General features: G+C 49.2%; 9 protein-coding genes across 9 annotated transcripts; 3 read left to right on the forward strand and 6 right to left on the reverse strand.

The window, feature by feature from the left end:
• The first annotated feature begins 387 nt into the window (after nucleotides 1-387).
• Nucleotides 388-1,801, forward strand: K444DRAFT_424947 (putative alpha-ketoglutarate-dependent sulfonate dioxygenase). The gene is made up of 2 exons (XM_024872733.1): nucleotides 388-1,501; nucleotides 1,558-1,801. The coding sequence occupies exons 1-2, from the start codon at nucleotides 490-492 to the stop codon at nucleotides 1,686-1,688; spliced, it is 1,143 nt and encodes a 380-aa protein (XP_024736038.1). The 5' UTR covers nucleotides 388-489; the 3' UTR covers nucleotides 1,689-1,801.
• Nucleotides 1,802-2,484: 683 nt separating this feature from the next.
• K444DRAFT_643809 (Aldo/keto reductase) lies at nucleotides 2,485-3,537 on the reverse strand (the record flags this gene model as incomplete). The annotated part of the gene is made up of 5 exons (XM_024884895.1): nucleotides 2,485-2,664; nucleotides 2,706-2,777; nucleotides 2,838-2,955; nucleotides 3,170-3,340; nucleotides 3,392-3,537. 5 exons carry the CDS (start codon nucleotides 3,535-3,537, stop codon nucleotides 2,485-2,487), a joined length of 687 nt encoding a protein of 228 aa, XP_024736039.1.
• Nucleotides 3,538-3,813: 276 nt separating this feature from the next.
• On the reverse strand, nucleotides 3,814-4,781 carry K444DRAFT_613927 (uncharacterized protein). The gene has a single exon (XM_024880439.1). The coding sequence runs from the start codon at nucleotides 4,656-4,658 to the stop codon at nucleotides 4,137-4,139; it is 522 nt and encodes a 173-aa protein (XP_024736040.1). The 5' UTR covers nucleotides 4,659-4,781; the 3' UTR covers nucleotides 3,814-4,136.
• A 193-nt stretch (nucleotides 4,782-4,974) lies between these two features.
• On the forward strand, nucleotides 4,975-5,684 carry K444DRAFT_613928 (putative GNAT family acetyltransferase). The gene has a single exon (XM_024880440.1). The coding sequence runs from the start codon at nucleotides 5,031-5,033 to the stop codon at nucleotides 5,571-5,573; it is 543 nt and encodes a 180-aa protein (XP_024736041.1). The 5' UTR covers nucleotides 4,975-5,030; the 3' UTR covers nucleotides 5,574-5,684.
• A 217-nt stretch (nucleotides 5,685-5,901) lies between these two features.
• K444DRAFT_591220 (uncharacterized protein) lies at nucleotides 5,902-9,881 on the reverse strand. The gene is made up of 3 exons (XM_024878179.1): nucleotides 9,248-9,881; nucleotides 8,966-9,174; nucleotides 5,902-8,911 (listed from the first exon to the last, which is right to left on the reverse strand). Exons 1-3 carry the CDS (start codon nucleotides 9,727-9,729, stop codon nucleotides 6,057-6,059), a joined length of 3,546 nt encoding a protein of 1,181 aa, XP_024736042.1. The 5' UTR covers nucleotides 9,730-9,881; the 3' UTR covers nucleotides 5,902-6,056.
• Nucleotides 9,882-10,106: 225 nt separating this feature from the next.
• Nucleotides 10,107-13,435, forward strand: K444DRAFT_591223 (polyadenylate binding protein). The gene is made up of 3 exons (XM_024878180.1): nucleotides 10,107-10,432; nucleotides 10,534-12,778; nucleotides 12,827-13,435. Exons 2-3 carry the CDS (start codon nucleotides 10,551-10,553, stop codon nucleotides 12,966-12,968), a joined length of 2,370 nt encoding a protein of 789 aa, XP_024736043.1. The 5' UTR covers nucleotides 10,107-10,432; nucleotides 10,534-10,550; the 3' UTR covers nucleotides 12,969-13,435.
• A 1,204-nt stretch (nucleotides 13,436-14,639) lies between these two features.
• On the reverse strand, nucleotides 14,640-17,116 carry K444DRAFT_425021 (uncharacterized protein). Its single transcript, XM_024872734.1, has 3 exons — nucleotides 15,818-17,116; nucleotides 14,916-15,765; nucleotides 14,640-14,858 (listed from the first exon to the last, which is right to left on the reverse strand). The coding sequence occupies exons 1-3, from the start codon at nucleotides 16,947-16,949 to the stop codon at nucleotides 14,687-14,689; spliced, it is 2,154 nt and encodes a 717-aa protein (XP_024736044.1). The 5' UTR covers nucleotides 16,950-17,116; the 3' UTR covers nucleotides 14,640-14,686.
• A 3,449-nt stretch (nucleotides 17,117-20,565) lies between these two features.
• K444DRAFT_613932 (30S ribosomal protein-like protein S7) lies at nucleotides 20,566-22,023 on the reverse strand. The gene is made up of 3 exons (XM_024880441.1): nucleotides 21,740-22,023; nucleotides 21,367-21,666; nucleotides 20,566-21,269 (listed from the first exon to the last, which is right to left on the reverse strand). Exons 1-3 carry the CDS (start codon nucleotides 21,989-21,991, stop codon nucleotides 20,823-20,825), a joined length of 999 nt encoding a protein of 332 aa, XP_024736045.1. The 5' UTR covers nucleotides 21,992-22,023; the 3' UTR covers nucleotides 20,566-20,822.
• A 673-nt stretch (nucleotides 22,024-22,696) lies between these two features.
• K444DRAFT_425084 (uncharacterized protein) lies at nucleotides 22,697-23,410 on the reverse strand. Its single transcript, XM_024872735.1, has 3 exons — nucleotides 23,184-23,410; nucleotides 23,073-23,132; nucleotides 22,697-23,014 (listed from the first exon to the last, which is right to left on the reverse strand). The coding sequence occupies exons 1-3, from the start codon at nucleotides 23,236-23,238 to the stop codon at nucleotides 22,839-22,841; spliced, it is 291 nt and encodes a 96-aa protein (XP_024736046.1). The 5' UTR covers nucleotides 23,239-23,410; the 3' UTR covers nucleotides 22,697-22,838.
• Nucleotides 23,411-23,472: the final 62 nt, after the last annotated feature.

The raw sequence follows: 23,472 nt of genomic DNA on the forward strand, positions 1-23,472 counted from the left end.
AGGGCTCTCCAGGATCGACGCAAGAGCACGGCGCAGGATCATATTTTGCCTGATACAGCCCCTATTCCGAGAATGAAGAGGAGAGATTGGATCGTCCGAAAGGAATTGGCTAGTCAATGCGCACGCAACCTGCTGTGGCTTGTGGAGGGGGTGGGCGACTTCTGAACTATGTAGGCCACGTTACTTCTGAGAAAGTCCCTTTGCAGGGCCCAATCGATATCAAAACGGTCAAAAGAGGCTGGCCATCCATTCCGTGCCTCTGTGCTGTCCGTCATACCGCTTGACAGCATGGACTGCATGGCCGCTGAGATCTTCACCGCCTGACTGGTCGACCTCCGGACAAATGAGCCCATTTCTCCGACGATTCAAATTGCATTGAGGAGGCGTTGTTGCACTGAAATAGCACGCGGGAAACCATCAAAAGAAATAGTCGAAAATCAAGGAGAGCGGTCACTTCATTGGAACAATATCGATATCTCTCCGCTCAACATGGCGCCGAGTCGAACCGAGCCCCTGGACTTAGAAGTTCCGGAACCGAAAGTTTCCTACGATATCAATGTCCCATATAATTCTGGGCCAGAGGAGTATGAGCGTCGTCTCCGGGAAACCTCAGAGTTTCCGGATTATCTACCTGTCTGGGAGGAGGGCCTTTGGTTCGACGACTTCCCAATCTTCGAGTACCACGATCCGGCACTTCGAGCAGACAAGACGAAGCCCCACCTTATCACCGACAATGTCAAAATTCAATCAGTCACACCGAGAATGGGAACAATCTTGACAGGAGTCAAGTTGGAGACCCTTTCTCAAAAGGCTAAGGATGAATTAGCCCTCCTGATCTGCGAGAGAAAATTCGTGGTTTTCCGGGAACAATCAAACTTCCTCAATGCTGGTCCACAGTTCCAAGTTGACTTCATGGAATACTTTGGAAAGCTTAGCCGGCAACCTGTAACTGGTGCTATCAAGGGATTCCCACAATTCCACGTCATTCATCGAGATGGAAATGAGGAGGAGATCAAAACCTTCTTTAAACACAAGATGACTACGACCATTTGGCACCATGATGTGAGCCACGAGAGGCAGCCTCCAGGATACATCATGCTGGGCATTCTTGCCTGCCCAGAAATAGGAGGTGACACTGTGGTCGCAGACACCGCCATGGCTTATCAACGGCTTTCTCCAGTCTTCCAAGACATGATTAACAAGTTGAAAGTTAATCATACTTCTAGACATTTGATTGCACATGCAAAAGCAAGCAAAGGGATGGTCCGTTCCAATCCTATCGATTCGATTCATCCCATGGTTCGAGTTCACCCAGTCACAGGCGAGAAAGCAATCTACTACAACGCCGAATTCCCAGATGAAGTTTTTGGGCTCAAAGATCAGGAGGCAGAGGTGGTTACAAAGTTCTTGCTGGATTTTATCAGCAAGGGCCATGATTTCCAGGCAAGAGTTCACTGGGAAAAGAACAGCGTAGTGATGTTCGATGGGAGAACGACTCTTCGTAAGTCTTGGATGTTTTCCCTTCTCATCCAAATCATAGCTCATACTGTTTTGCAGATACGGGGACCGTTGATTATGACACCACTACACAAACGCGGCACCTTTTTCGTCTTGCAGCTATGACGGAGGTTCCAGTTTCGGTTGAGGATTGGGAGGAGTCTCGAAAAGAGGAAAAAGAGAAAATCTGATTGGTTTCTGTATCGTTTGATGCTACGCATGTATGATGGATTTGAGCACATTTGGTTGGTTTTAAGCGTTGAAATCTTGTCCCGGATAATCACTTTGACAAGTGTGTTGATGATGTGAGGGAGGATACGGTATGTTGAATTAGGTCTCTTGTTTAGCCCGTGGTAGTCTAGCCTTCGTATGTATCTTGTCCCACAACTGCAACAGAATCTCATAACTTGAATAGTCATGGCCGTCACGCCAATTCGTTGGTCAATTATTCCCTCTGCAAACGTGGGTGGAAGGCGAGAACGAACGACGTTTCCAGTTAGACCCGGCTGCAAGTGTTGCTCAATTCAGTTCTGTGCAGGATCGGAACGACGCATCTCACATCAGCGCGTCGACCATCCGGAGAATGTAAGATTACGGCAAAGACTGGGTTGTTTGCGGCGCATCTACATTCCTTCCTCGATTTCGATCGTGCTGCAAGTTATACCCGTCGTCCTTCAAGCGTACTAAGCAAGGAGGTCTCTTTCGTTACGAGTAACAAGTAGCCCATGAGTTTTCGGCTGTTGTTTCGGCTGAACAGAATTTCTTGGTTCATGATGTTCAAGGGCCATCTTTAATGAGCACAAGTTACCTTTCTGCTCGGCGGCCTTGCAGCACGTTATTAGCACGTAAATACCTGCAGACGATTGGTCAGCAACTCCACGTTCACCTTCTTGTAGAAAGCAAGCTGTGCCGTAACTTCCCTGCTCAGTGCCGCCTTTCTCGAGATTCTCATCAAAACCATGATATAATGTGCTTGCATCATCTGCTCTAGCTCGACTCCTCCGGCCATACGTCATATCCAGATGTTACCTTCGGATTCACAAATCGGTAGTGCCTCCCTTCTGCAGCCTTACAGATGGTTCCCAACTCCTCCTCGCTCAAGTCAACAACCACAAAATTACTTCTAATCCTTGCCTCATTCGCACTTTTCGGCGGCACCGCAAGCACCTCTTCGGCCCCCAAGCAATGAGCAGCTGCGCCAAAGTCACGCCTTTCTTCTCCGCCAGCGCTGCAAGCTCTGCATTCTGAAGCGGGGTCTCCTGCGTAGTTTCAATCTGACCCTATGATCCTAGAGGAGAGTATGCTACCGGTAAAATATCGTGAGAGAAGCAATATTCCACAAGCTCGATGTTCGGGAGGAAGGGATGGATTTCTACTTGATTCATCATGGGCTCGATCTCAGCGTACTTGAGCATCGCTTCCAGGTCCGAGATCTTCCAGTTCGAGACCCCTATTGATCTAGCTTTACCTGATTTGTAAAGTTTTTCCATTGCTCACCAGGTTGGCTTGATGTTCTCTGTGTGGGATTTCTTGATGATATACTATACAACATTTGTTAAACTCAAAGGCAACTCAGCTCGAAGAGCCGTACCTTGTCGTCAGGACCCAACTTCACCTTGTTCTCTTCTGTCTTTGCACAAGCAAATGGCTAATGAACTAGAATAGAATCCACGTAGTTTTTCCTAGTGTTTTCAGGGAGTTATTTAAACTCCATTCCACATCTTCTGGCTCAGCAAGATGGGGCCAGAGTTTCATCGTGATGAAGAGATCTTCTCGTTTGACACTTGAGTTCATGGAAAACCATTGCTTCAGGGCAGCATCGATCTCTTCTTCATTCAAGTAGCTTTTTGCGGGTCAGCGACCTGACTTGGTTTGAGTATTGCGGTAAATTTACTACCACGCGCAATCCAGGTGTCTGTATCCCGCATCGAGAACTGCAAGAACTGCAGCACATGTCTCCCCCTTGACCAGGACATTAGCAAAAGTTCCAAAACCCAACGCTGGTATCTCAACGTTATTGTTGAGTTTGGGATTGGGCATTGTTGAAGGAATATCTTCGGTTTGAAAATAGGCAAAACTTGAGCTGACTATGCCATCGTTCGACTAGACATACCCTCCGTCTATGAACAGCCATATATCACTTGAACTTATTGAGGAAGGAAGATGTGAACCGTGAAACTGCTCTGAACTCCATACCGCACAGAGCGGCAACGGTGTGGAATTTCAGCCCTGGAGTTGAAGCTGCACTGGCAGGGATGCTGTATTATGCCCAATGGTGAACAACGAACATAGCATTGAGAAGATAGAAAGGGTGAACTTCAAAGTACCAGTTCTTTTGGAACTACTTGTGGTTGTTCAGACGCTCGTCTGATTTGCCAGCTCCTGTGTAACGACGTGACCAGCGTGAGCTGGTTTACGGTATACCAGTTACACAAGCTCTTCGAGGCGCGAGCTGAACTGGAATATCCCTCCTCGATTGTCCTCGATTGATATCGTACACTGATATTTACAGATGCTTGAGCTCTGTTCTCAAACTTCTTTCACCCGATCATAGCCTCAAAACCAGTTTCCGTTCCTGAGAGTAATTTTATGCAGAATTCACTCCAAGCAGAGCCGTCCTCTCGGACCCTACTTACCCATTATCTCTTCGTCTCCTGAGAAATAACCAAATAGATCCCTCCCCCAGCTACAGCGCCGCTAGTAAGAGCAACCAACCCAATCCCTGCAACATTCGGTCTAAAAAGCCCTTTCTGCAACAACTTCAGTGACCGAAAGTACCTAATCGTCCCATAAGACAAGCACCCCGTCCCAGAACCAACAAGAGCCGCAGACGGAAGCTTCAGATCTCCATGGTTGTGCTTCAGTGTGGGTGACAGAGCTTCTAAAGCTTCGAGCTTGGCCAGCGCTACGCCTAGAGCCACGAAGCCGAGTCCGGTTCGTGTCCATGAGAGGAAGGTACGTTCATTGGCGAGGTGGTCGCGAGCTACACTGCCGGTGTTGGCAATTGGAGAGGTGCTGAGGTATTTGAGGATTCGGGACATCTTGATGGCTCTTCCTTGGTTTGAATGGAGGGGCTGCTCGAATCGATATCGATGTCGCTGATCGGGACTCTGCTGGGAAACCCAAAAGCGGTGAGTGCCAGGGATTGGCAGCAGTGCCATAGTCTTAGGGAGTCAAAGCCATTGCCCAGATGCCAAAGTTCGATTTGGGAGACGCTCGAAGTTGAGGTTGTTGAAGGAAAAGAAACTAAACACGATGTCGGAAGTGATAAGGATACATCACGTGAAATAATTTCACACGTGACTGATTGTCGTTTGTTTCTCTTAAGTATTGCTTAAGAGACTCTCAAATGAGATTAACTTCATTCTCATATTGATGGTGTGGATCGGAAGCCTATTCTTCTTTGATAGTGGAAACAAAAAAGACGCCTTTCTTCTGACTCACTTGCTCGGTTTGTCACCTCGTCAAAAGCGGGAAACAACTATCGTCTTTTTCAGGGGTAAAGACTTCCAGTCCTCGAAACGAAACTCAAAATGGCCACCGCCTCAAAATTCACGTTGAAACCAGCAACCTCCCTTGCAGATCTCACCGCCATCAAAAGCCTCTTCACCGCCTACGCTTCCTCTCTTGGCATCGACCTCTCCTTCCAGAATTTCACCGCTGAACTGGACTCACTTCCGGGTCTCTATGCTCCACCTTTTGGTGCTCTCTTCCTTGCTATCACCCCTGAGCAAGAGGCAATTGCATGTGTGGGTCTCCGGCCTCTGCTCAAGAAATCAAAGCCAAATACATCTCTAGATGAAAACGGTGGTGACGGAGATGGGAAAGGCAATACCATTTGTGAAATGAAAAGACTTTACTGTGATCCTGCATCTCGTGGACTTGGTGTCGGAAGAGCACTAGTCGAAGAGGCTATTAAGGAAGCCGAAAGACTGGGATATGATGAGATGAGGTTGGACACTCTCCTGAGCATGGAAGGGGCGAGAAAGTTATATGAGCGTTATGGGTTTGAGGAGATTGAGGCTTATTATGACACACCTCTTAAGGGGACGTCGTTTCTGGGAAAGAAGCTGTAGAAGGAGTGAAAAGACTTGCGGTAGACCAAAAAGCGCTACCGAATTATCAATGTTCCAAATCAAGCTAGATCATTTCAGATACTCTCCATGTGGGTGTTCCATCGAGGTAGAGGACATTCAAAGTATCGCTCCTCCACTGTCTCCGAGATTTAGAATATTAAAAACTGAATCCTGTAGTCTAGATAAAGCTTCGCTTTCGACATAGAATATTGAAAGCTCGGTGCCACCTTTCTTCTCGAGCGCGAGATGGGTACAATTAAACGAGAGTTCCGGAGGTGTGGGAATTAGGAAACACTAACAGAGGAAACTACTCGTCACAAGTCTTTGAGCGCAATAGAAATATATTTGACATCATTTGTGATCTATTCCGTTCATCTAGTTAGAACCATACATTTTCATTCGCTTCATGACGCTCAAAGATGCAGACGCTCCCCAAGAAAGCTCCATGACGCCCATGTTTTATGCACCAATGCCCCATTTATCCTAACTAAGATCGAACCCAGCCCCTGAATTGACAGCATACAGCAGCTTCTGGCGCAAAGTAGTGGCTGTCGAATATCTAGGGAGCTTCAACAAATTCACGCAAGTGCTCGTGCTCGGCAGCCGCTCCTCGTCACTGCCAGCATCCCGGATACTGAATCTCGGATTGAGTTGAGAGAACCCAAGGAGCGGTGCTCGCGGGGTCGAAGTAACGTATTTCAAAACCTTTCTGCGATCGGCGTCATCGAGCTCCTTCAAAACTCTCCAGAACAGCCGCACCGTAGGATGTTCAAGTCCATCGTCGCCGATCTGGTACACTCCACCATACTGAGTATTCCGCCTCAAATCTTCAACATCAATTTCTGAAGCGTCACCACCGATGAGAGTCTGAAGCTCCGATTGATTAAACATAGAGAGCCATTTTGGATTGATGATCTCCCCCAAGCCCTTCAGAAATGCTTGTGTTTGGTGCTTGGGCTGGTTTGTCAATCGGTGTCGCGCGACATAAGCCACGTACAGAGGTCGATTCTCATTGGTGACCGGAATATCTGCTCCTCCTGGCATAAGCTCTCTCGTGATGGTCTGAGTCGGTGCTCCAGGTAGAGATACAGTGTCGGTGATGGTGAAATCCAGAGAGAAGTCCTCAACATTTCCAGGATAGTTCTTCAGCTTCAGAAGGCCCTGATAGAGACTCTCATCAAGATCTCGAAGATCGTTGATATTTGCTCGGTATCCAGACTCTGTGCCCGCAGCACCAGAAGCAGCCCATTTCCGAAGGAAGAATCCCGCGAAGCCAATATCAACGAGAATGCCTTCATACAAGCACTTCCCAACAACTCTGCCTAGGAACTCATAGCGCCTTAGGAGTTCTTTAATATTCTCGCGCCATTCAGCCGAGCCCTCCTTGATCCGGAATTGTCTTAGCAACTCGTGACGCTCATCAGGAGCCGAAGGACTTGGGTAGAGAAGGTTTTGGTCATTGGTGACAAAGAGATTCGGTCCATCTTCCGCTCGGAAAGCTTCGTTGGTGACGCTTGTGAGGAACTCCTTCGTGACGCCACCGCCATCAATACCAGCCTCGACAGTATCAAATTGATCGACAAACGTAATCTGAATTGGCTCCTTCAACCCTTCTCCTAGCTCGTAAAATTGAGAGTAAGCATCCTCAAAGACTTGATCTCGCCGGATTTTTGCATGGTGCCGACCCAGGAGTTCCTGCCCCGACATTCGATTGTGCCTTGACATCTGAGATTGTTGAATGATAGACATACGCCAAATGTCAGGATCAACGTTACCACCGCGTCGGCGGGTTTGATCTAGAAAGACAAATTCTCGGAAGATCTGGACACGGGTTTCGAAGGGAATGACAAATGGCATGTTCTGCAACACCTCAAGCCTCGGGCCTACAGCAGCTAGAACCTTTTGACGTGCAAGCTTTTGTTGCTGTCGTCTCATAGATTCAATCTGAAGAGCTCGACGAGGTCTGGCCATTCCAACCATAGCCATGCCATCAGCCCTTTCCAAGAAATCAGTGTCGTCTGCATCTTCTTCCTCGCCTTCCTCTCTGACTTGGTGTTGTCTCTCTTCTTCCATAACTACATCGGGAATGAAACCTTCCATCTCAAATCGCGATGTCATCAGCCAGTGATCGTTGGGAAGAAATCGTCTTCGAGAATCTCTTTCATAGAGCATGCGCATCACTCCTGTGACAATCGTCCTCACGTAGTCGAAAGTCATACCAGCGATGCCAGCAAATGGGCGGTTCGGTGCTCGTTTTGCTACTGCGCTCTTTTCAGGAGCTTGAAACCGTGAAGTTGGGGTGCTTGTTCCGAAATAAGTGCCGAGTCCAGTTTCAGGAGCTTGCTGTCCATCATCAGATAATTCCCCGGCGTTATAATATGTAGTAAATGCCAAATTCTTTAAGAAGATCGTGAGTCGTTTAACGTCTTCAAGTGGGAGAGCACTTTCACGAATTCTAGAAACGGGTGTATCTGTTTGCCCTAAATTCGGAGTGCTTGCGCTTAGGAACTCCTCATCGTCCGTAAACCTGAGAACGAAAGTGTAAAGTTCGAGGAACAATAGTATGGTCCGCCATTCTCGGTCTCTCTGAAAGTCACTTGATGATGCGGAGCCAGTTGGGAGTTGGGTTTGAGGTCGCAGTAAAGTAAGAGCGGCCTTAGAGTCAGCCGTGATGACAGAAAACGTGTTTGTCAACCTCATAGCTTGCCAGAAGAATTTCAAAGCTGGAATCTCGCCTCCCATTGAAGTAGTCATAGATCCACGGTACAGCCACATTCGAATTTCGTCGCCTCGGCGCGGGAATATTCTGAGGAGGGTGAGGGCATAGCTAGCTAATAAGCTGGCATCCTCCTCTCCTGAGACAGAAGCTTTCGCATAATCAATATTGAATTTGGCCAATAGCCCGGAAATGCTCTCCTGATTGACCAAAGACAGGAGCTCGTCCTTGACAAAAATAGGTAACCGCGGTGCAGTCTTGGCGGCATCGCCGCTGTCCGCAGCCTCTTGTAAGGTTTCTGGATCTGCTGCGTCAATCCGGCCCACGATTTCAGTGGAGGAACCAGACAATTGTAAGGATAATGCCCTAAGATATTCAGGCTCTTGACCGCTTCGCCGCTGAAGTCGATGCAGCGATATGAAGTGAGCTAGAAGCCACAATCTCCTTTCACTTTGAAGTTGATTAACAGAGCTCGAGGAATATTCACGGACAAGAGCCGAGGATAAAGTGCTCAAGTTCAAGACGGCTGCCAATTCATCTAATGAACCCAGCAGTTCTGCTAAATTGGGAGTGGTTAGGAAGTTAAGGGCCAAAGCCGCGTACGCATCATAGTTAATTTCATCTATGCCAGTCAGTCGAGTAGGGACAAAGTGTGGAATTCAAAATGACAGCTTACCATTATTGCCCACTTCGATGTGCTCCGCCAATGGGACTCGTACCGCGGTCAATATATGCCCTATATCTAGACTTGATCGTCGAGTACCGGAAATGAGATCTGATAGAAGAGCATAATACGCCCTGGAAATTTGCGGGAAGCTTTCGGGACGTTGATTGATTACCGCCACGAGTAGTTGTATTAGCTCGGTGGAGCATTCTGGCACAGAGCTAATTTACAAACAGTATTAGTCTAGACTTCCAAGAATCTCTCGGTTGGGTGTCGAAGTGTGGTAATACTTACATTTGAAGAGCTTCCAAGGTAACGTTTGCTAGTCGGGCAAGCAACGGTTGCACATCTTTCAGGCCAAGAAAATCTTGATACCCCAAAGCTGCTATTCTCGAGCTCAAATTGGCCAGTCTACCAACATCATCCCGTCGCCTTGGGCTAAAGAATGCTACGAAGAGCTTTGCTTGCTCAACTAGCACCACTTCCGTGCTCGATTGGCAACTGTTCGTTTCAATTTCGTCCCATAGTGCTCTCCGCGAATCTGCCAACTGCCTCCTGCTCCTATGCCCTCGCCATGTTCTTTGTATTCGCTTCGATGCGTTGAGTCGTTCTCGTTCTTGTCTCCGTTGTTCCCTCTCCTGCTGAGCATTCGCGACTGTCTTTTGGGTGCCAGATGCCGAAGGGCTCCACGAGCTTGCCGCAAAAGTGTTCAGATTTTGGCCTGAGAGGTTGACTTGCCGAGGACGACGAGAGCTGCCACTGAAAGTCTGAAACATGTCGAGATGATTCGATATTGCCCGCCGTCGTTGACACTGACTATCTCCGGCGAGTCATGCCTCAGGTGCCAGGGATTTGCCAAACAAGCCGCTTTGCAAGATAAGATCACGCGGGTTCTAGATGTTCGAGGAAGGGATGTCGAGTGTTTTTGGGGCTAAAAGTGTGCTTCGATGAGATTCTGTATTGCTCCAGCCTGGTTCGATTACCGTACATGCTTTATCACTACGCCGGTGGCCACCAGAGCCAGCCTTCCGAGCTTAGGTAACGACCGAAGCCTTGTCATTTGGCGCTAGGCCGCTTTGAGAACGGGCCACACGAAATTTTGGAAGGCGCCTTTGTCGCGAGCGTGATTTCGAATTTCAATCTTCTTTCCCCCAAACCACATCACGAAATCACCCTTTGATCGCGGATAAAGTACGACCGTTCGTGCTTTTTCGTTCTTCTCGCCTTCTTCTTTCAGAAAACCCCTCTTACGGAGACACAAAAAAACTTGAAAATCCTAATAAAACCCCAATTCGCGATCGAATTTCGTCGACCGCCTCACCTTCGCCCTCCCTCAATCCTCCGCCGTTTGAGCCCGCACCCCACAGCACTCTTTCGGTCTTCGCACATCGTCTCAGTTTCTGTTTTGTACAGCTCTATTCGAAGCACAATTCGACTGTTGTCTACCCCACCTCATCAAAGACATCTCGACGTAATAAGGTACGGTTCTCTTTGTTAGGTTCACCGCGAAAGCTCTGGCACATTCACACCCTCGCCTTTCAAATAAAAATTTCGCACAAACAAGGCTAATACCATCACAGCATTACATTTACTCAAGATGTCTGCCACCACCGCTGTCGACCAGCTCGCCGCTGACCTCAATAATGCGTCCTTGAACGGAGGCGACGCAAACGGCGCTCCGGCCATTAACACTGATGTCTCCAACATTGGTTCCGAGGACCCTGATACTGCTGGACCTACCCCCAGCTCTGCCGCTCCTCACCCGCAGGCTTCTGCCTCCCTCTACGTTGGTGAGCTCGACCCGTCTGTCACCGAAGCCATGCTCTTCGAGCTCTTCTCTCAAATTGGTTCCGTCGCATCCATCCGTGTTTGCCGCGATGCTGTGACCCGCCGATCTCTTGGATATGCCTACGTCAACTACAATACCACTATCGATGGCGAGAAGGCTTTGGAGGAACTCAACTACACCCTGATCAAGGGACGCCCCTGCCGTATTATGTGGTCCCAGCGTGACCCTGCCCTTCGCAAGACTGGTCAGGGCAACGTCTTCATCAAGAACTTGGATACTGCTATCGACAACAAGGCTCTCCACGATACATTTGCAGCATTTGGAAACATTCTCAGTTGCAAGGTCGCCCAGGATGAGACCGGAGCTTCAAAGGGCTATGGCTTTGTTCATTACGAGACTGATGAAGCTGCCAGCCAGGCTATCAAGCACGTCAACGGTATGCTCTTGAATGAGAAGAAAGTTTTCGTAGGCCACCACATTCCAAAGAAGGACCGCCAGAGCAAGTTTGAGGAGATGAAGGCCAACTTCACCAACATCTACGTCAAGAACATTCCAGTTGAAGTCACAGATGAAGAATTCCGTGAGCTTTTCGAGAAGTACGGAGAGGTCACGTCTGCTTCCCTTGCTCGTGATCAGGAGACTGGCAAGAGCCGTGGTTTTGGATTCGTCAATTTCATCAACCATGAACATGCTGCCAAGGCTGTTGATGAACTCAACGGCAAGGATTTCAAGGGCCAAGACCTCTACGTCGGCCGAGCTCAGAAGAAGCACGAGCGTGAGGAGGAGCTCCGAAAGTCGTACGAGGCTGCACGTATCGAGAAAGCATCCAAGTACCAAGGTGTCAACCTTTACGTGAAGAATCTTGACGATGAGGTTGATGACGAGAAGCTTCGCGAGCTCTTCGCTCCTTTTGGCTCCATCACCTCAGCCAAGGTCATGCGTGATTCTGCTGCGGAGACCGCCGAGGCTGAGGAAAAGGAGAAGAAAGAGAGTGAAAAGAACAAGGAGAATGAGAAGGAGGGCGAGACAAAGCCCGAAGACGAAGACTCCGAGAGCAAGGCGGCTGCAAAGACAGAGAAGCGTACCTTGGGCAAGAGCAAGGGTTTCGGTTTCGTTTGCTTCAACAACCCCGAGGAAGCCACCAAGGCCGTTACTGACATGAACCAACGCATGGTCAACGGCAAGCCTCTCTACGTTGCCCTCGCCCAACGCAAGGATGTTCGGAAGAGCCAGCTGGAGGCCAGCATTCAAGCCCGAAATCAAATCCGTATGCAACAAGCTGCCGCTGCCGCAGGTATGCCCCAGCAATACATGCAAGCTCCAATGTTCTATCCTCCTGGTCAGCAGCCTGGTTTTGTCCCGCAAGCCGGTGGACGTGGTATGCCATTCCCTCCTCAAGCTGGTATGCCTCTGCCAGGTGCTCAAGGTGCTCGCCCTGGTCAATTCGCTGGTGGCTTTCCCCCACAACAAGGCGGACGAGGTGGCCCAAGTCCCCAACAGCTTCCACCGAACATGTACGGTATCCCCGGCCAATTCCCCCCCGGAACTCCGTATGGCCAGCAAGGCAATCCTCAATTCTTAGCTGCCATGCAGCAAGCGCAACAAGCTGCTGCTCTTGCCGGTGGCCGCGGAGGACCTAGTGCACGTGGCCCAATGCAGGGTATGCCGGGTATGCCTCCCAACATGGCTGGTCTTCAAGGTGTTGGTCAGCAAGGAATGGCTGGCTTCCCGCAAGGAACTAGACAGGCTGGTATGGCTGGACGTGGTGCTCAAGGTGGTCGCCCAAATCAATACCCTGGTGGATTCCCACCTCAAGCTGGCCGTGGTATGCCAATGCCAGGTATGCCCCAAGCTGGCCCAGAGGGAATTGGCGGTGCAACCCTTCTCCAAACACAACTCGCGACCGTTCCTTCTCAGCAACAGAAGCAACTCCTCGGAGAGGCTTTGTTCCCGAAGATCCAAGCTATGCAACCCGAGCTGGCCGGAAAGATCACTGGTATGCTGTTGGAGATGGATAACCAGGAGCTTGTCAACCTGTAAGTTTCAATGTCTTGGGAATAAAACTTATTACTAACACAACTCAGCATCGAGGACAACTCTGCTCTTCAGGCAAAGGTCGACGAGGCCCTCACCGTCTATGATGAGTACGTCAAGAACAACAAAGGTGGAGAAGGCGAGGCTGGCGAGGGAGACGTGAAGGATGAGAAGTCAGAAGAGAAGGCTTAAGTGCCCAATCTCTTACACATACAACAATACCCACTAATGACTCTTCTTCTGCATACACATTTCACGTATTGTCAATCTGCTGCGGCGACGGGCTGCCGGAAAAGTTTTGCGCTTCTCTGTTTCTGGGTTGGCACAAAGTTTCGATTTTCGGCTTCTACTGCTGCGGCTAGCTTCCTCTACACGACATTTCCTTTTTCTTGATTGACTGTCATCGACTGGATGAACATTCGATCATGTACTCATAGACTATTTGTGCGCTGGGCTTCATCGGCTTCCGCAGGCTTCACTCTCGCATGTGGACTGGCACATTACCTGCTTTTCGGTGTCTCTTTTCCTTGCTTCTGGCGAAGACGGATGGGTTGATTCATGACTTTGCTGCTTTCGCTGCAGGGTGTGTCTGGACAGTCTGGTTCTGCTGATGCGGCTCTAAATTAGACTAAGAATCAATACAAAAACATTGCAAACTTATACTCCGTGTCTTCTGATGTGACTTTCGCGGAATGATTTTCTTAATGCTGATAACTCTCGCTTGAAGGAAGCCATCACTACGATGGGCAAATGTCATGATCGGAATTGGTCATATTCAACGTAGTCTCGATTGTTCTGTTAAGTCTTGGTAATCTTACAAGACTAACGAGAGTGATCCAGGGTGAACGAACAAGTTGCCTAGCTTCCTACCCCACGTCTCCGCCTTGATGCCATAACAAAGGTCACTGCTGTCCCGCAAGCCTCCGAATGGCAACACGAGCAATATGAGACTGAGCTTGCTTCCCTTCCCATTGAGGAGGAAGTCCATGTGGAAGGGACTCAGCAGAGTCCAGTGGGAACCCAGTACTCGAACACACTCATGCCCACAGCCACAGCTACACCGTGTAAGTTCCCTGCTCGAATACAATCCCAACCCTTCTGACGTTTCTTAGGCCACTCCCACCAACGAAGAAGAGGAAAATTGATTAATTCCCGACAAGATCTGGTCCAGGCTATCCAGACAGAGGCGCGGAGAGAGGGCGCATAGTAGCGGGCAGGGCGGTCTCTCCTAGACCTATGAGGAACTTCCTCGTCCGCAGGTAAGATTGGATCTAGTCTATGTTCCCAAGTTCTCGACCGCACTCACGTTCACAGAGGCATAAGAGATACATGCTCCAGAATATCCCTTATATACCTACCCTGGAAACAATTCGCGTTTGGTTTTTAGATTTCCATTTCCAAGTAGTGCGTTAAAGAGTCGAGTCTTCTGCATCATTGGGTTCAATAAAGCTGGCGTGCATACCTTTTTTTGAAACACCTCGGCAGACGCAAGGTCATTATAACATCAACTTGCAATGGTCAGAAAGAGTGGTATTCATGCCCCCAACACCAGCTTGCTAATAGACTTCAAGAACAATTCCTTGAAAAACACAAAGACCACCAGTAGTTCATGCCATGAGTCATGCCTCATTTCGGAACCAAACACAAGCACACAAAACTATCCCTCCCTTACCGCACGTTCAACCAACCATCAACGCCGTTCCTTGATAATGAGTAAGTCACTATTCCAAGAGAGCAAGCTGATACAATGCTATTTTATAGTATATTGGAGAGGACACAGGGGGCACATTCTCCAATTGAAGTACAGCACATCCTAATCAGGGTGAGGGAGCACGAGTCCATGAAAGGTATCCTTGGTGCCGAATGCGCTAAAAGATGGACAGGGATATGAAATCAGACCAGAGTTGTTTCTAATCAATCTTTGCAGAAGCCAGGCTCTTGACCGCTGGGTTGGAGAGGTTGTTGGCGAGGCGGATATCTGGACGCTTATACTTAGTGTGCTTCCGGAGACGTTTTCGTGCCACCATGACTGGGACGGAGGACTTGGTGACAAGGTAGTTGGAGAAGGAGCCAAGAATGACGCTGTATTGCATGTTAGTGGGCTGAGTAAATATATAATTGGAGGAATTGGCGACTTACCCTTTGAGCGCACTCCTTCCCCTGCTTCCCAAGATGACCAATGTTGGAGCAATGTAGTCAATGACTTCTGTAATCAAATGCTTCGGGCTTTTGCAATGAATAACTTCAATCACGACCTTCACTTGGAGCTTTGTCTTCCTCAATAACTTAGATACCCGGTCAGTGATATCTTGAACAGCTCGATAGCGTTCCTGCTCTGCTTTGCTCCGTTCTCTTCCCATCGGACTTTCACTGGCACTGCTCGTAGATCCTAATCTAACTCCGAATCCCAAAGGACTTGACGAATGAATAGAACCGAGGATTGGTGTGGATGCAGAAGGCTTTGTGGAAGCCGCAATTGCGGCTGCTTGCTCTTTCATTTGATCGTCTCCGCTGCCATCATTGTTGATTCCCAGCTCCTCATCAACACAGTAAATGGCCAGTAGAGTATCTCCATCGCGAAGGACAGTTCCAATAGTCCACTCCAAGGCATGAGCAGCTTCGTCACTGAGATCCGTAGCGACCAGATACTTACGAACCCGCCGTTGATTGTCCTGCGCCTCCTTCTGCATCTTGCCAAAATCACCACGATAAATCGTACGTACACAACGACTCGTAGCAGGTGTAGAGACAACGGAGGTCATGTTGATAGAAAGTTTTTGAGCACGTTTGACATCTTCGAGATCAGCTTCCGTATCAGAATCCACAGGTGTGTTGAATCCGGATGCCCCTTCGTCGAAGCTGGTATTGGGATGAACGCCAGGTTTGCTCGACCTCATTCTATCTCCCGAGGGGGCTGTGACTGTAATTTCGGGCTCTAGAAGCGATCGGACTTTGTACTTTTCGTGCTGTTGAGTCGCGATTTCTAAGCCTTTTAGCCATGTTAGCTCTACATTCTCACATAGGTGGTGGCCAAGACTTACGTTCTTCCTCGGCGGCAGCCATCAAACTCAGCGCTGTTCGAGGACCCTTTGCCTTTCCCGTCCCAAGGGTCTGGCTCTCGAGATCGTTTTCACTGGAATCAGGTCTACTATCCTTCTTTCTGCCCCGACGTTGCTCTTCGTCCGAGTCATCCTCGTCACTACTATCGAGAAGTGCATCTTCACCGTCTATTGGCGTGTAATCTTTCTCCAGTCTGGAATCTGCTGACCCCACGGCGGTCCCACTGTTTGTACGCCGACGTCTGCCCTTTCCACTCAGTGAAGATAACCCTCCATGAGATAGCGCAAGATTTGCATCTGACAATCGCCGGTATGCGCTATTCATGTCAATGACTCGTCCATCATCCATTACAAGAAGGGAAGGGTCTGGACTGAGGTGAGGAGAATTCGATCGTTGGCCCAATCGATTGTGTGGAGATTTTGATTTTGCTACGAGGCCATTTCCCCCAATTGAAGAGTTCCGTCCTCTGTCTCGGGGCCCGAAACCACTGAAGTCTCCCCCTCTCACGACCTCCGCCATAGCACTCGGTAGCGAGTTCTTTTTGCCGGCCAACGTATTCCGCTTTGGAATCACTGGTCCTCCCGGGTTACTGGGTAAATATCCAGAAAACTGGTACGCCGATTCGGGATTGCTATTAAGACTCGTAGCACTCGTCCGGGGCCCGAATGCAACAGGACGTGATGCCGCATCAGATAGACTCCTATGCTGTGCGCTATTCGCTATATGTGCTCGATGATTCACCTCTGTTGGCGATGTTTGGGCGCTTTTTGAAGTTGCTGTTGATGGAGGACTACTGACATCCAGCATGCTTCGAACGGGAGCTGCTGGCGGCGTATCAATATCCAACATGCTCCGAATCGGGGCCATCCGTGGAGAACCAGTGGTGCCACCATTTGTTCCCACATTGGACAAGCGCCTGGGGGGTACGTCTCCATCGATATCTAACATGCTTCGAACAGGGGATCGAGGGTTCGTGAAAGGCGACGAGGCTCGTCCAGATGTGTTAGAGCTCGCGGACCCTCTTGTTCGCCCCGCTGTCGGGCCTTCCAACAAAGCTAGAACATCTCTCCGCTCCTCATCCAACATAGACTCCAATGACATATGCTTAGCCATATTTATGATTGCTGTAGAATCTGTGCGCTGTGGCTTGTCGATATCGAACTAGGTAAGTATTTTAGGCTGTGGCGATGCCAAGACAAACTGATGGGTATACTCGAATATGGCAAGAGCAGCTAGAGCTCTTGGATATTCCAGCGTTATCGGTTGATGAACTGTCGCGGTGTCCAGACAAGTTCGAGATACTGCATTGTGGTTGGAGGTCAAGATTTCGATTCACGCTCAGGTCATTGCTAGAGCGTGCTGTTGCCTGTAGATTTTGCGCGACGTACAGTAGATCGCTGCCCCGGTGGAGGTGGAGGCTGTGCGGGAAATCGCAGAGAAATATGCTTCAGGTGTAGAAAGAGAAAGGTTCGGTGGGCCACGTGTCGGGAAAGTCGAGGTAGGGAGGCGGAGGAGGCGTTGAAAAAGTGAGCAGGTCTTGTGTCGTTGCCGTGGAAAGAGCAGCAGAACTGATTGGGCAGGTTGGCAGGGGATTTAAATGTACTGTATGTATCTTATGCTCTCGGCTTTGGGTAGTCACACTGCGATTCGAAGTGTGAGAGTTGGGGGGGAAGAGGTGAGTTGCGTCGTCGAGTTGAGCTGTGCTGTCGGGGTTGTTTAAGAGAGCTCTTCGTCTTGTCGGATAATCCCTAAGATTTAGCGGCCGGCTGGCTTCTACCGAATCAAACAGGGGGGCACAGCACCCTGCTCCAGCGAGGATCCAGCGATTCGACGCCCGCAGAGCACAATAATATGCACAGTGTCGACCCCATGCGCATGCATGTGGCACCATGGCTTGCATACTTGCAGCACGACCAGAGTAGTTGAGATCGTCAGGTCACCGAAGTCGGATATCTTGCTCTGAGGTGCAGAGCTCCCGTTGCTTCTGTATGGCCAAAGTATCGGCTTCCTAGCCGTCCAAAAGTCAATCTCTCTTGACCCCAAGTACCAAGCGTTACAGATGGTGAAGTCCCTTCTGGGGAGAGCTCGGCGGCTAGCCCTATAAGGATTCCCCGCTCGTGTCCTTCAAGGTTGAAGGGACCGGCAGCCATTGCCTGTCAAGCGCCGCCACCACTCTATTCCCCCACACTTTCCCGTTCTTCGACATTGTCTTCAAGTACTTTCCAATTCGACTTGGCCCTGCCTTATATACAACACGGATGTCGATCCTCTGCCGCGCGTACGAATTCGGGCGAAAAGAAGTCCTTGTCTCTCACCGCACAAGTCCACTTGAATTTGAAAACCAACCGCTGCTGCGTAACCCAGTCGACTTGTTGGCATCAAAAGCAAAGAGGGCGCAGCAATGCCGCCAAGCTGTCCCTTTCTTATCTCCCCACTCCTGGCTGACATGTTCCGGTAATCCTAAAGCTTACCCATGGAAACTTATGCATCCAAGCTCTTGGCTTTGCATCTCCAGCTGAAAAGCCCTTGGCGTGGTCATTCTTTATTCGCTCGGGGCGGAGTACGAAGAGGGTCCTCTTCGCTTTGCCGGCGTTGTCCTGCACTGAAGGCAGACAACGCCACATCATATTGAAATATACGTACCCAGATGCAAGATAGCCGGACCACAGTGATAAGAAGCTATTGCGTGCGAGCGTCCCTGCAATTCTGACAGCCATGTTCTGCAGGCCGATGCAAGGTCATCGCTTCCACGACACGTCGCCAATGACGAGAGCACGTGCAGGACCCATGTTGTTAGAAATGCTTTTCTCTTCCCGAGTATCGCATCACTGTCATTACTCTAGAGCCATACTGACCATGATCCGCCGGGTACCTTGCAAGTTGTTTTACTCCCGTACGGCTGATTTTCTTCGCCGAAAGTAATCTTACCAAGCGGCATGTACTTCAACGGTGTGCGCTTCCGGCCTCTTCCGTCCTCTCTTTTAAATCTGTGATCTATCATATTGCACTACTGTAAAGAGGTTGAAGAGCACCGAATGAACTTGTCAAAGGAGGTGGAACGGCCCGTTTCTTAGCTCCTATGTCCGCAGGCGGCATCGCAACCTCTGGCAGCGCTTCTGCATGCACAATGCATTAGGATGTTGATATGCAGAGGAAAGACAGGAGAGAGTGTTGCAGTGAAGCTTGAATCTCAATGTCAAGAGCAAAGTCGGGCCTTTCAAATTAGAATATTGGGTGACATATTGTGGGGCAATGGCACCTGCGGCTTCCAATTTGCGTTAGATGCCTGTCCGGGTCTTTTCGTCCTGAAAACTTAAAGACACAAGGAATAATTCAATGGAAATGCGAAATCGGAAGCCTCGCATCTCTCACCCCAAACCTCAAGCTCTTCACATTTACCGTTGCTGATCTTCTCCCCCTTTTATCTGAAAATTTAACCGAAGCTCGGATAAAATTCAGGGGTTTAGACGAGAGCTACATTAACGCTCAAGTTTAGATTCAACTCAACTCCTCCCCCCCCCCCATTTTAAACATGGTCCATTCTAATATCCCTGTGAACGTTTAACTTCTTCCGAATACTGGCTTGACATTTTTACGAAGTTGACTCTTATTAGGAGATACGACACTGGTAGAGCAATTATTCCGAACCCTCAACGACCGCACAAGACTGGACGCCGATAGCTATTAACGCTTAACAATCGAACTCGAGCACCCCAAATGGCCTCAGCAGTCAGATTCCGGACCTGGGCTGATAGAGGGGTGCCGCCTTACCTTTCGGCTCATTAAACCTCTCAAAGATGAATGTTTTTTATCTTCCTCGTACTTTCGCACATAGAAACCGTCCCGCTTTTCAACGCCAGGATTGCCCAAAGCGTGAGACAACTCTTATACGGAGGAAATTTTAATCAAAGCGAGAACATCTTGGAATGCAGACTTCCTCCTGGTCACCTGGTCATGACTCATGTCGAGGAATTTCTCATGGCGCGAAATTCAAAACTGTTTTGCTTGCAATTCAACGCCTTGGACTGTGGGGCCAAGGCGATCGGTAAACGCTCTTTGAGACTAAAGCCAAGGCATTCATTGCTGTTTGGAGAAGCCAGTGAGTTGGGAGGAAATAAGAGTAGTGAAATACAGCAGCCTTGGAAATCGACTGTAGAAATTTGTAGCCTGAAGGTATTTAAGGAAAGTGTGGGCTCTGGATCTGCCAAAGGCAAGCCTCTGCCGAACCCAGTTTGATGCAATAACACCTCAAGACCTAACTACGAGGTCCTGACGGTAATTCCCTCATCAGATATTTAATTGCGTGGACATGTTAGTAAGCTTGTACAAGTAATTCCCTTTAGTCCCCGGAGGTGTGAACATCCAAATCCCAATCGCCACCTCTGTAAGAAGCAAGAAACTATTCAGATGCTGATCCTTCCCCTACTTCTACAATGAATGGAGCCTACATTTCTTCTTCTCAACCACATGGCATCGACGCCTCCAGATCCCTATCACCGATCCAAAAGGAAGCAACAGTGCCAGAGATCTCGGCCGCCCCAGAAACTGGGTGCCTAGAGATTAAAAACGCGGGGAAGAGCTGTCATATTGGCCTCGCGGCTAGGTTTGAGAGATGGATTGGACGGTGAGAGGAAAAGAAATTTCGGAAAGTGATGGATCATGTTTGGAGGGGCGGGAAAGGTATTTAGGCAGTATGTAACGAGGTCTGATGGCGGGAGGCTTGGCATGTCTGAAGGCTGGTTCTTTGAAAGGCTTAAGGCTAGTCTCTGCAAAACGCTAGTCCCTTCTAAAGGGTGACCTGTTTGGGAGGATCGAGTCGAATGTCCCAACATTATCAAGAAACGTACTTACATATCCCTTACAGATGACCTCCGTAGCGTTTCCTGGCGGATCTCCTCGTCGCCAAAAATAGTTGAGTTGCCGTGTCATTGCATTAGCAATTCTTGCCATATATTTTGAGTATAATACACCAAACATAAACATGCATCATCTCCTGAATCCACCTGGCTTATAATTCAGGTTTGCTCTCGCTGATGTCCCAGTTTTGTGTACCAATTGCCTCTTCTCCCAAACAGAACTTTTCCCCTCGACCACGTTTATAATCTCATCCGCAACCCGCAACGCAAATTGATTCTTTCCACTCCCCCGTGATTTCCTCTTGTTCGCAGCATCGAGAATCCATTGTACAGCCTGGCGTCTCCTTTGCCGCAGGCCGAGAGGCACTGGAATCTGTAATGCGGCTCCACCACCAGCTGCACCCCTTTGAGAACGGATGCGGAGAAGCGGGGCTACCGAGTCGATGGCAACAGTTAGATAGCCGATTGGGTTGAGAGGTAGATGGGTTGGCGGCGGAGCACCTGGGAGGAGAGGTCGAACGGGATTAGGGACTGGCGGAGGGGCGGTTCGGAGGTGGTTTAGAATGAATGACATATTCTATCAGAACGAAGATCATATTAGCATCCCAATTCCTAAGAGGAGTCTGCGCGGCACAGCAACGCAGATATAAAAATAGAGAAACTGACGAGCCTACCCTCTGGGCAACGCTCAGTTTGCCATCCTTCATCAGGAGATTTGTAACTTGGGCAACAATTGGATCATAACGGTACTTGAAATTGGCATTCTTGGGTAATGGTAGGTCGGGCAGCGCGTACTTGTGACCCACAGTGTCTACCGTGACTGGATCTGTGCCATGGCCGCCAGCTGCGATGCTCTCCAGTTGTCCCAGTGAGAGCAAATTCGCGAATGAGGTTGAGTCTGCTTTGTTGCCATCCATTTCCTCCTTAATAACTTCTGGAGCCTTGCCCCTGCCCTCTTTGTCACGCTTGAGAATCTGCGAATGCTCAGTAAATTGTCCCGAGTTCTGATGTCATGGAAGCTATCCAGTTAAGCATTCTTCAACATACATCTTGTACAGGAGTTCCTTGACCCAAGTCAGGTCCTGTCTCCCCCATTATATTGCTCATATCAGCAGCTTCTTCGCTGACATGCCCAAGAGCATTTTCATTGGGGCCTTTTGGAGCATTCGGGCCCTTCTCGTCTGCAAAGCCTCTCCGTGACACCACTGGTAGAATCCAAGATTGATGGGAGGTAATTGAAGGCCTTGCCCTTATAACAAGCGATCGGCTTGCGCCAAATAAGTTCAATCTTGGAGACATAGTGAAGGTTGTTAAGCTGTCGTCTCGTCATCGAATTTCGAGATGCTCAAATTTTGGACGAGTTGCTTGGGCGCCTTGTGGCCAGAGATATGAGGCATGAAGTCTCCCTACATCAGCCAATCAACGTCCACGAAAATGCCAAAGAGGGGGTTCCGCAACGAAATTGCTTTCAAAACACGCCTTTCCGAAATTGAAGACAAAACTTCTCGAGAAGCACCAAGCAATTTCCTCTTCTTCAATCAAGATTTTATAATTGGAAAGGACAGAGACGAAATCATGGCTGTTCTCAGCTTTTTACTTGAATTTTGTGGTAATACAAGACAAGACGCGCGAGGGAAGGGACCGCAAGCACGGGTAAACTCCAGGGGAGATCGATGTTCCTGTTTGACAGAACCGGGATGCTGGGACCCTTGTCAGACGATAAGACCTTGGACGAGATCTTCGTTATCAAGAATTTCTTCAACACTGGTTACGTTCCAAATGGGTGTTATTCACACAGCAGAGAAATGGCTTACTAGCCTGTTTCCGAGAAAGGAATCCAGTCATAGTAAGGATACTATGTAGTTGAAACTATAAGCCGTATGGAAACAAATCCGTGGTCATGTCTAGAGCTTTTCCGTCCCATTCTTCTGAAGAAAGTAGACAAATATCCAAAAAAAGTATCCTGTCATAATCCAGCGCCAAAGCCGTCCCGTGAAGACCATAGCAAACCCGACGCCAAAAAGCCAATTATTTTGCGCCAACCAATGCTGTACCGTATGGTGATCCTTTATGACCCTTATCCTACATGCCAATTCAACATATCCGCTGAAGTCTCCATCATCCGGCGATGTGTGTTCAGGCGTCGCTACCACCTGCTTCGACTCTGTTGAGGGGAGCCCGGATTCGATCCAACGAGATGTTTCAACGCTACCTCTGCGGCGTCCTCTTTCGCGTTGTTGACGTGCTGTCCATCATACCAGAACCTCGCGGCGATGTTCTGTCCCTGAACTGTCACCGTGCTAGACCATGCTGTCCGTCCGCCTAAGGTATTGTAAGCCAACTGCTGCTTCTGCGAGTTTCTGAGCAAGCAATTGCGTACCTCGCCTGTCTGACATGATTTGGAATACCGGAGGGTGGAGTTGAGCTTCGCGGCATTTTTCTATTCATGGTCAGACAGAGCCATTGCTACAGAAGAGTGGTCGTGCCGTACCTTCGAGTCTCTCTTGCCAAGTTGCAGCTCCAGAGCCATAGCTTGAATACGACATTCTTGTTTATCCTCTCGAGATGAACAGCTAAGAGGAAGAGCTTATGTATAGCTTGGGGTGCGGAGCCGAAACAGTGGGACTATGGGTGCCGGATATGGCGTTATGGTCTGCAGGAAGCGGAGGCTCGATGGAGTTCTTATAGGTCGTTGGGATGCTCATCAACATCTAAGGGGAGAAGGGGAGGTGTTGGGCAGTGAGGTGGCAGTCAGACTATGAGGGAAAAAAAAACTTGCT

This window comes from Hyaloscypha bicolor, assembly GCF_002865645.1.
Source record: "Hyaloscypha bicolor E unplaced genomic scaffold K444scaffold_87, whole genome shotgun sequence".
Taxonomy (NCBI): domain Eukaryota; kingdom Fungi; phylum Ascomycota; class Leotiomycetes; order Helotiales; family Hyaloscyphaceae; genus Hyaloscypha; species Hyaloscypha bicolor.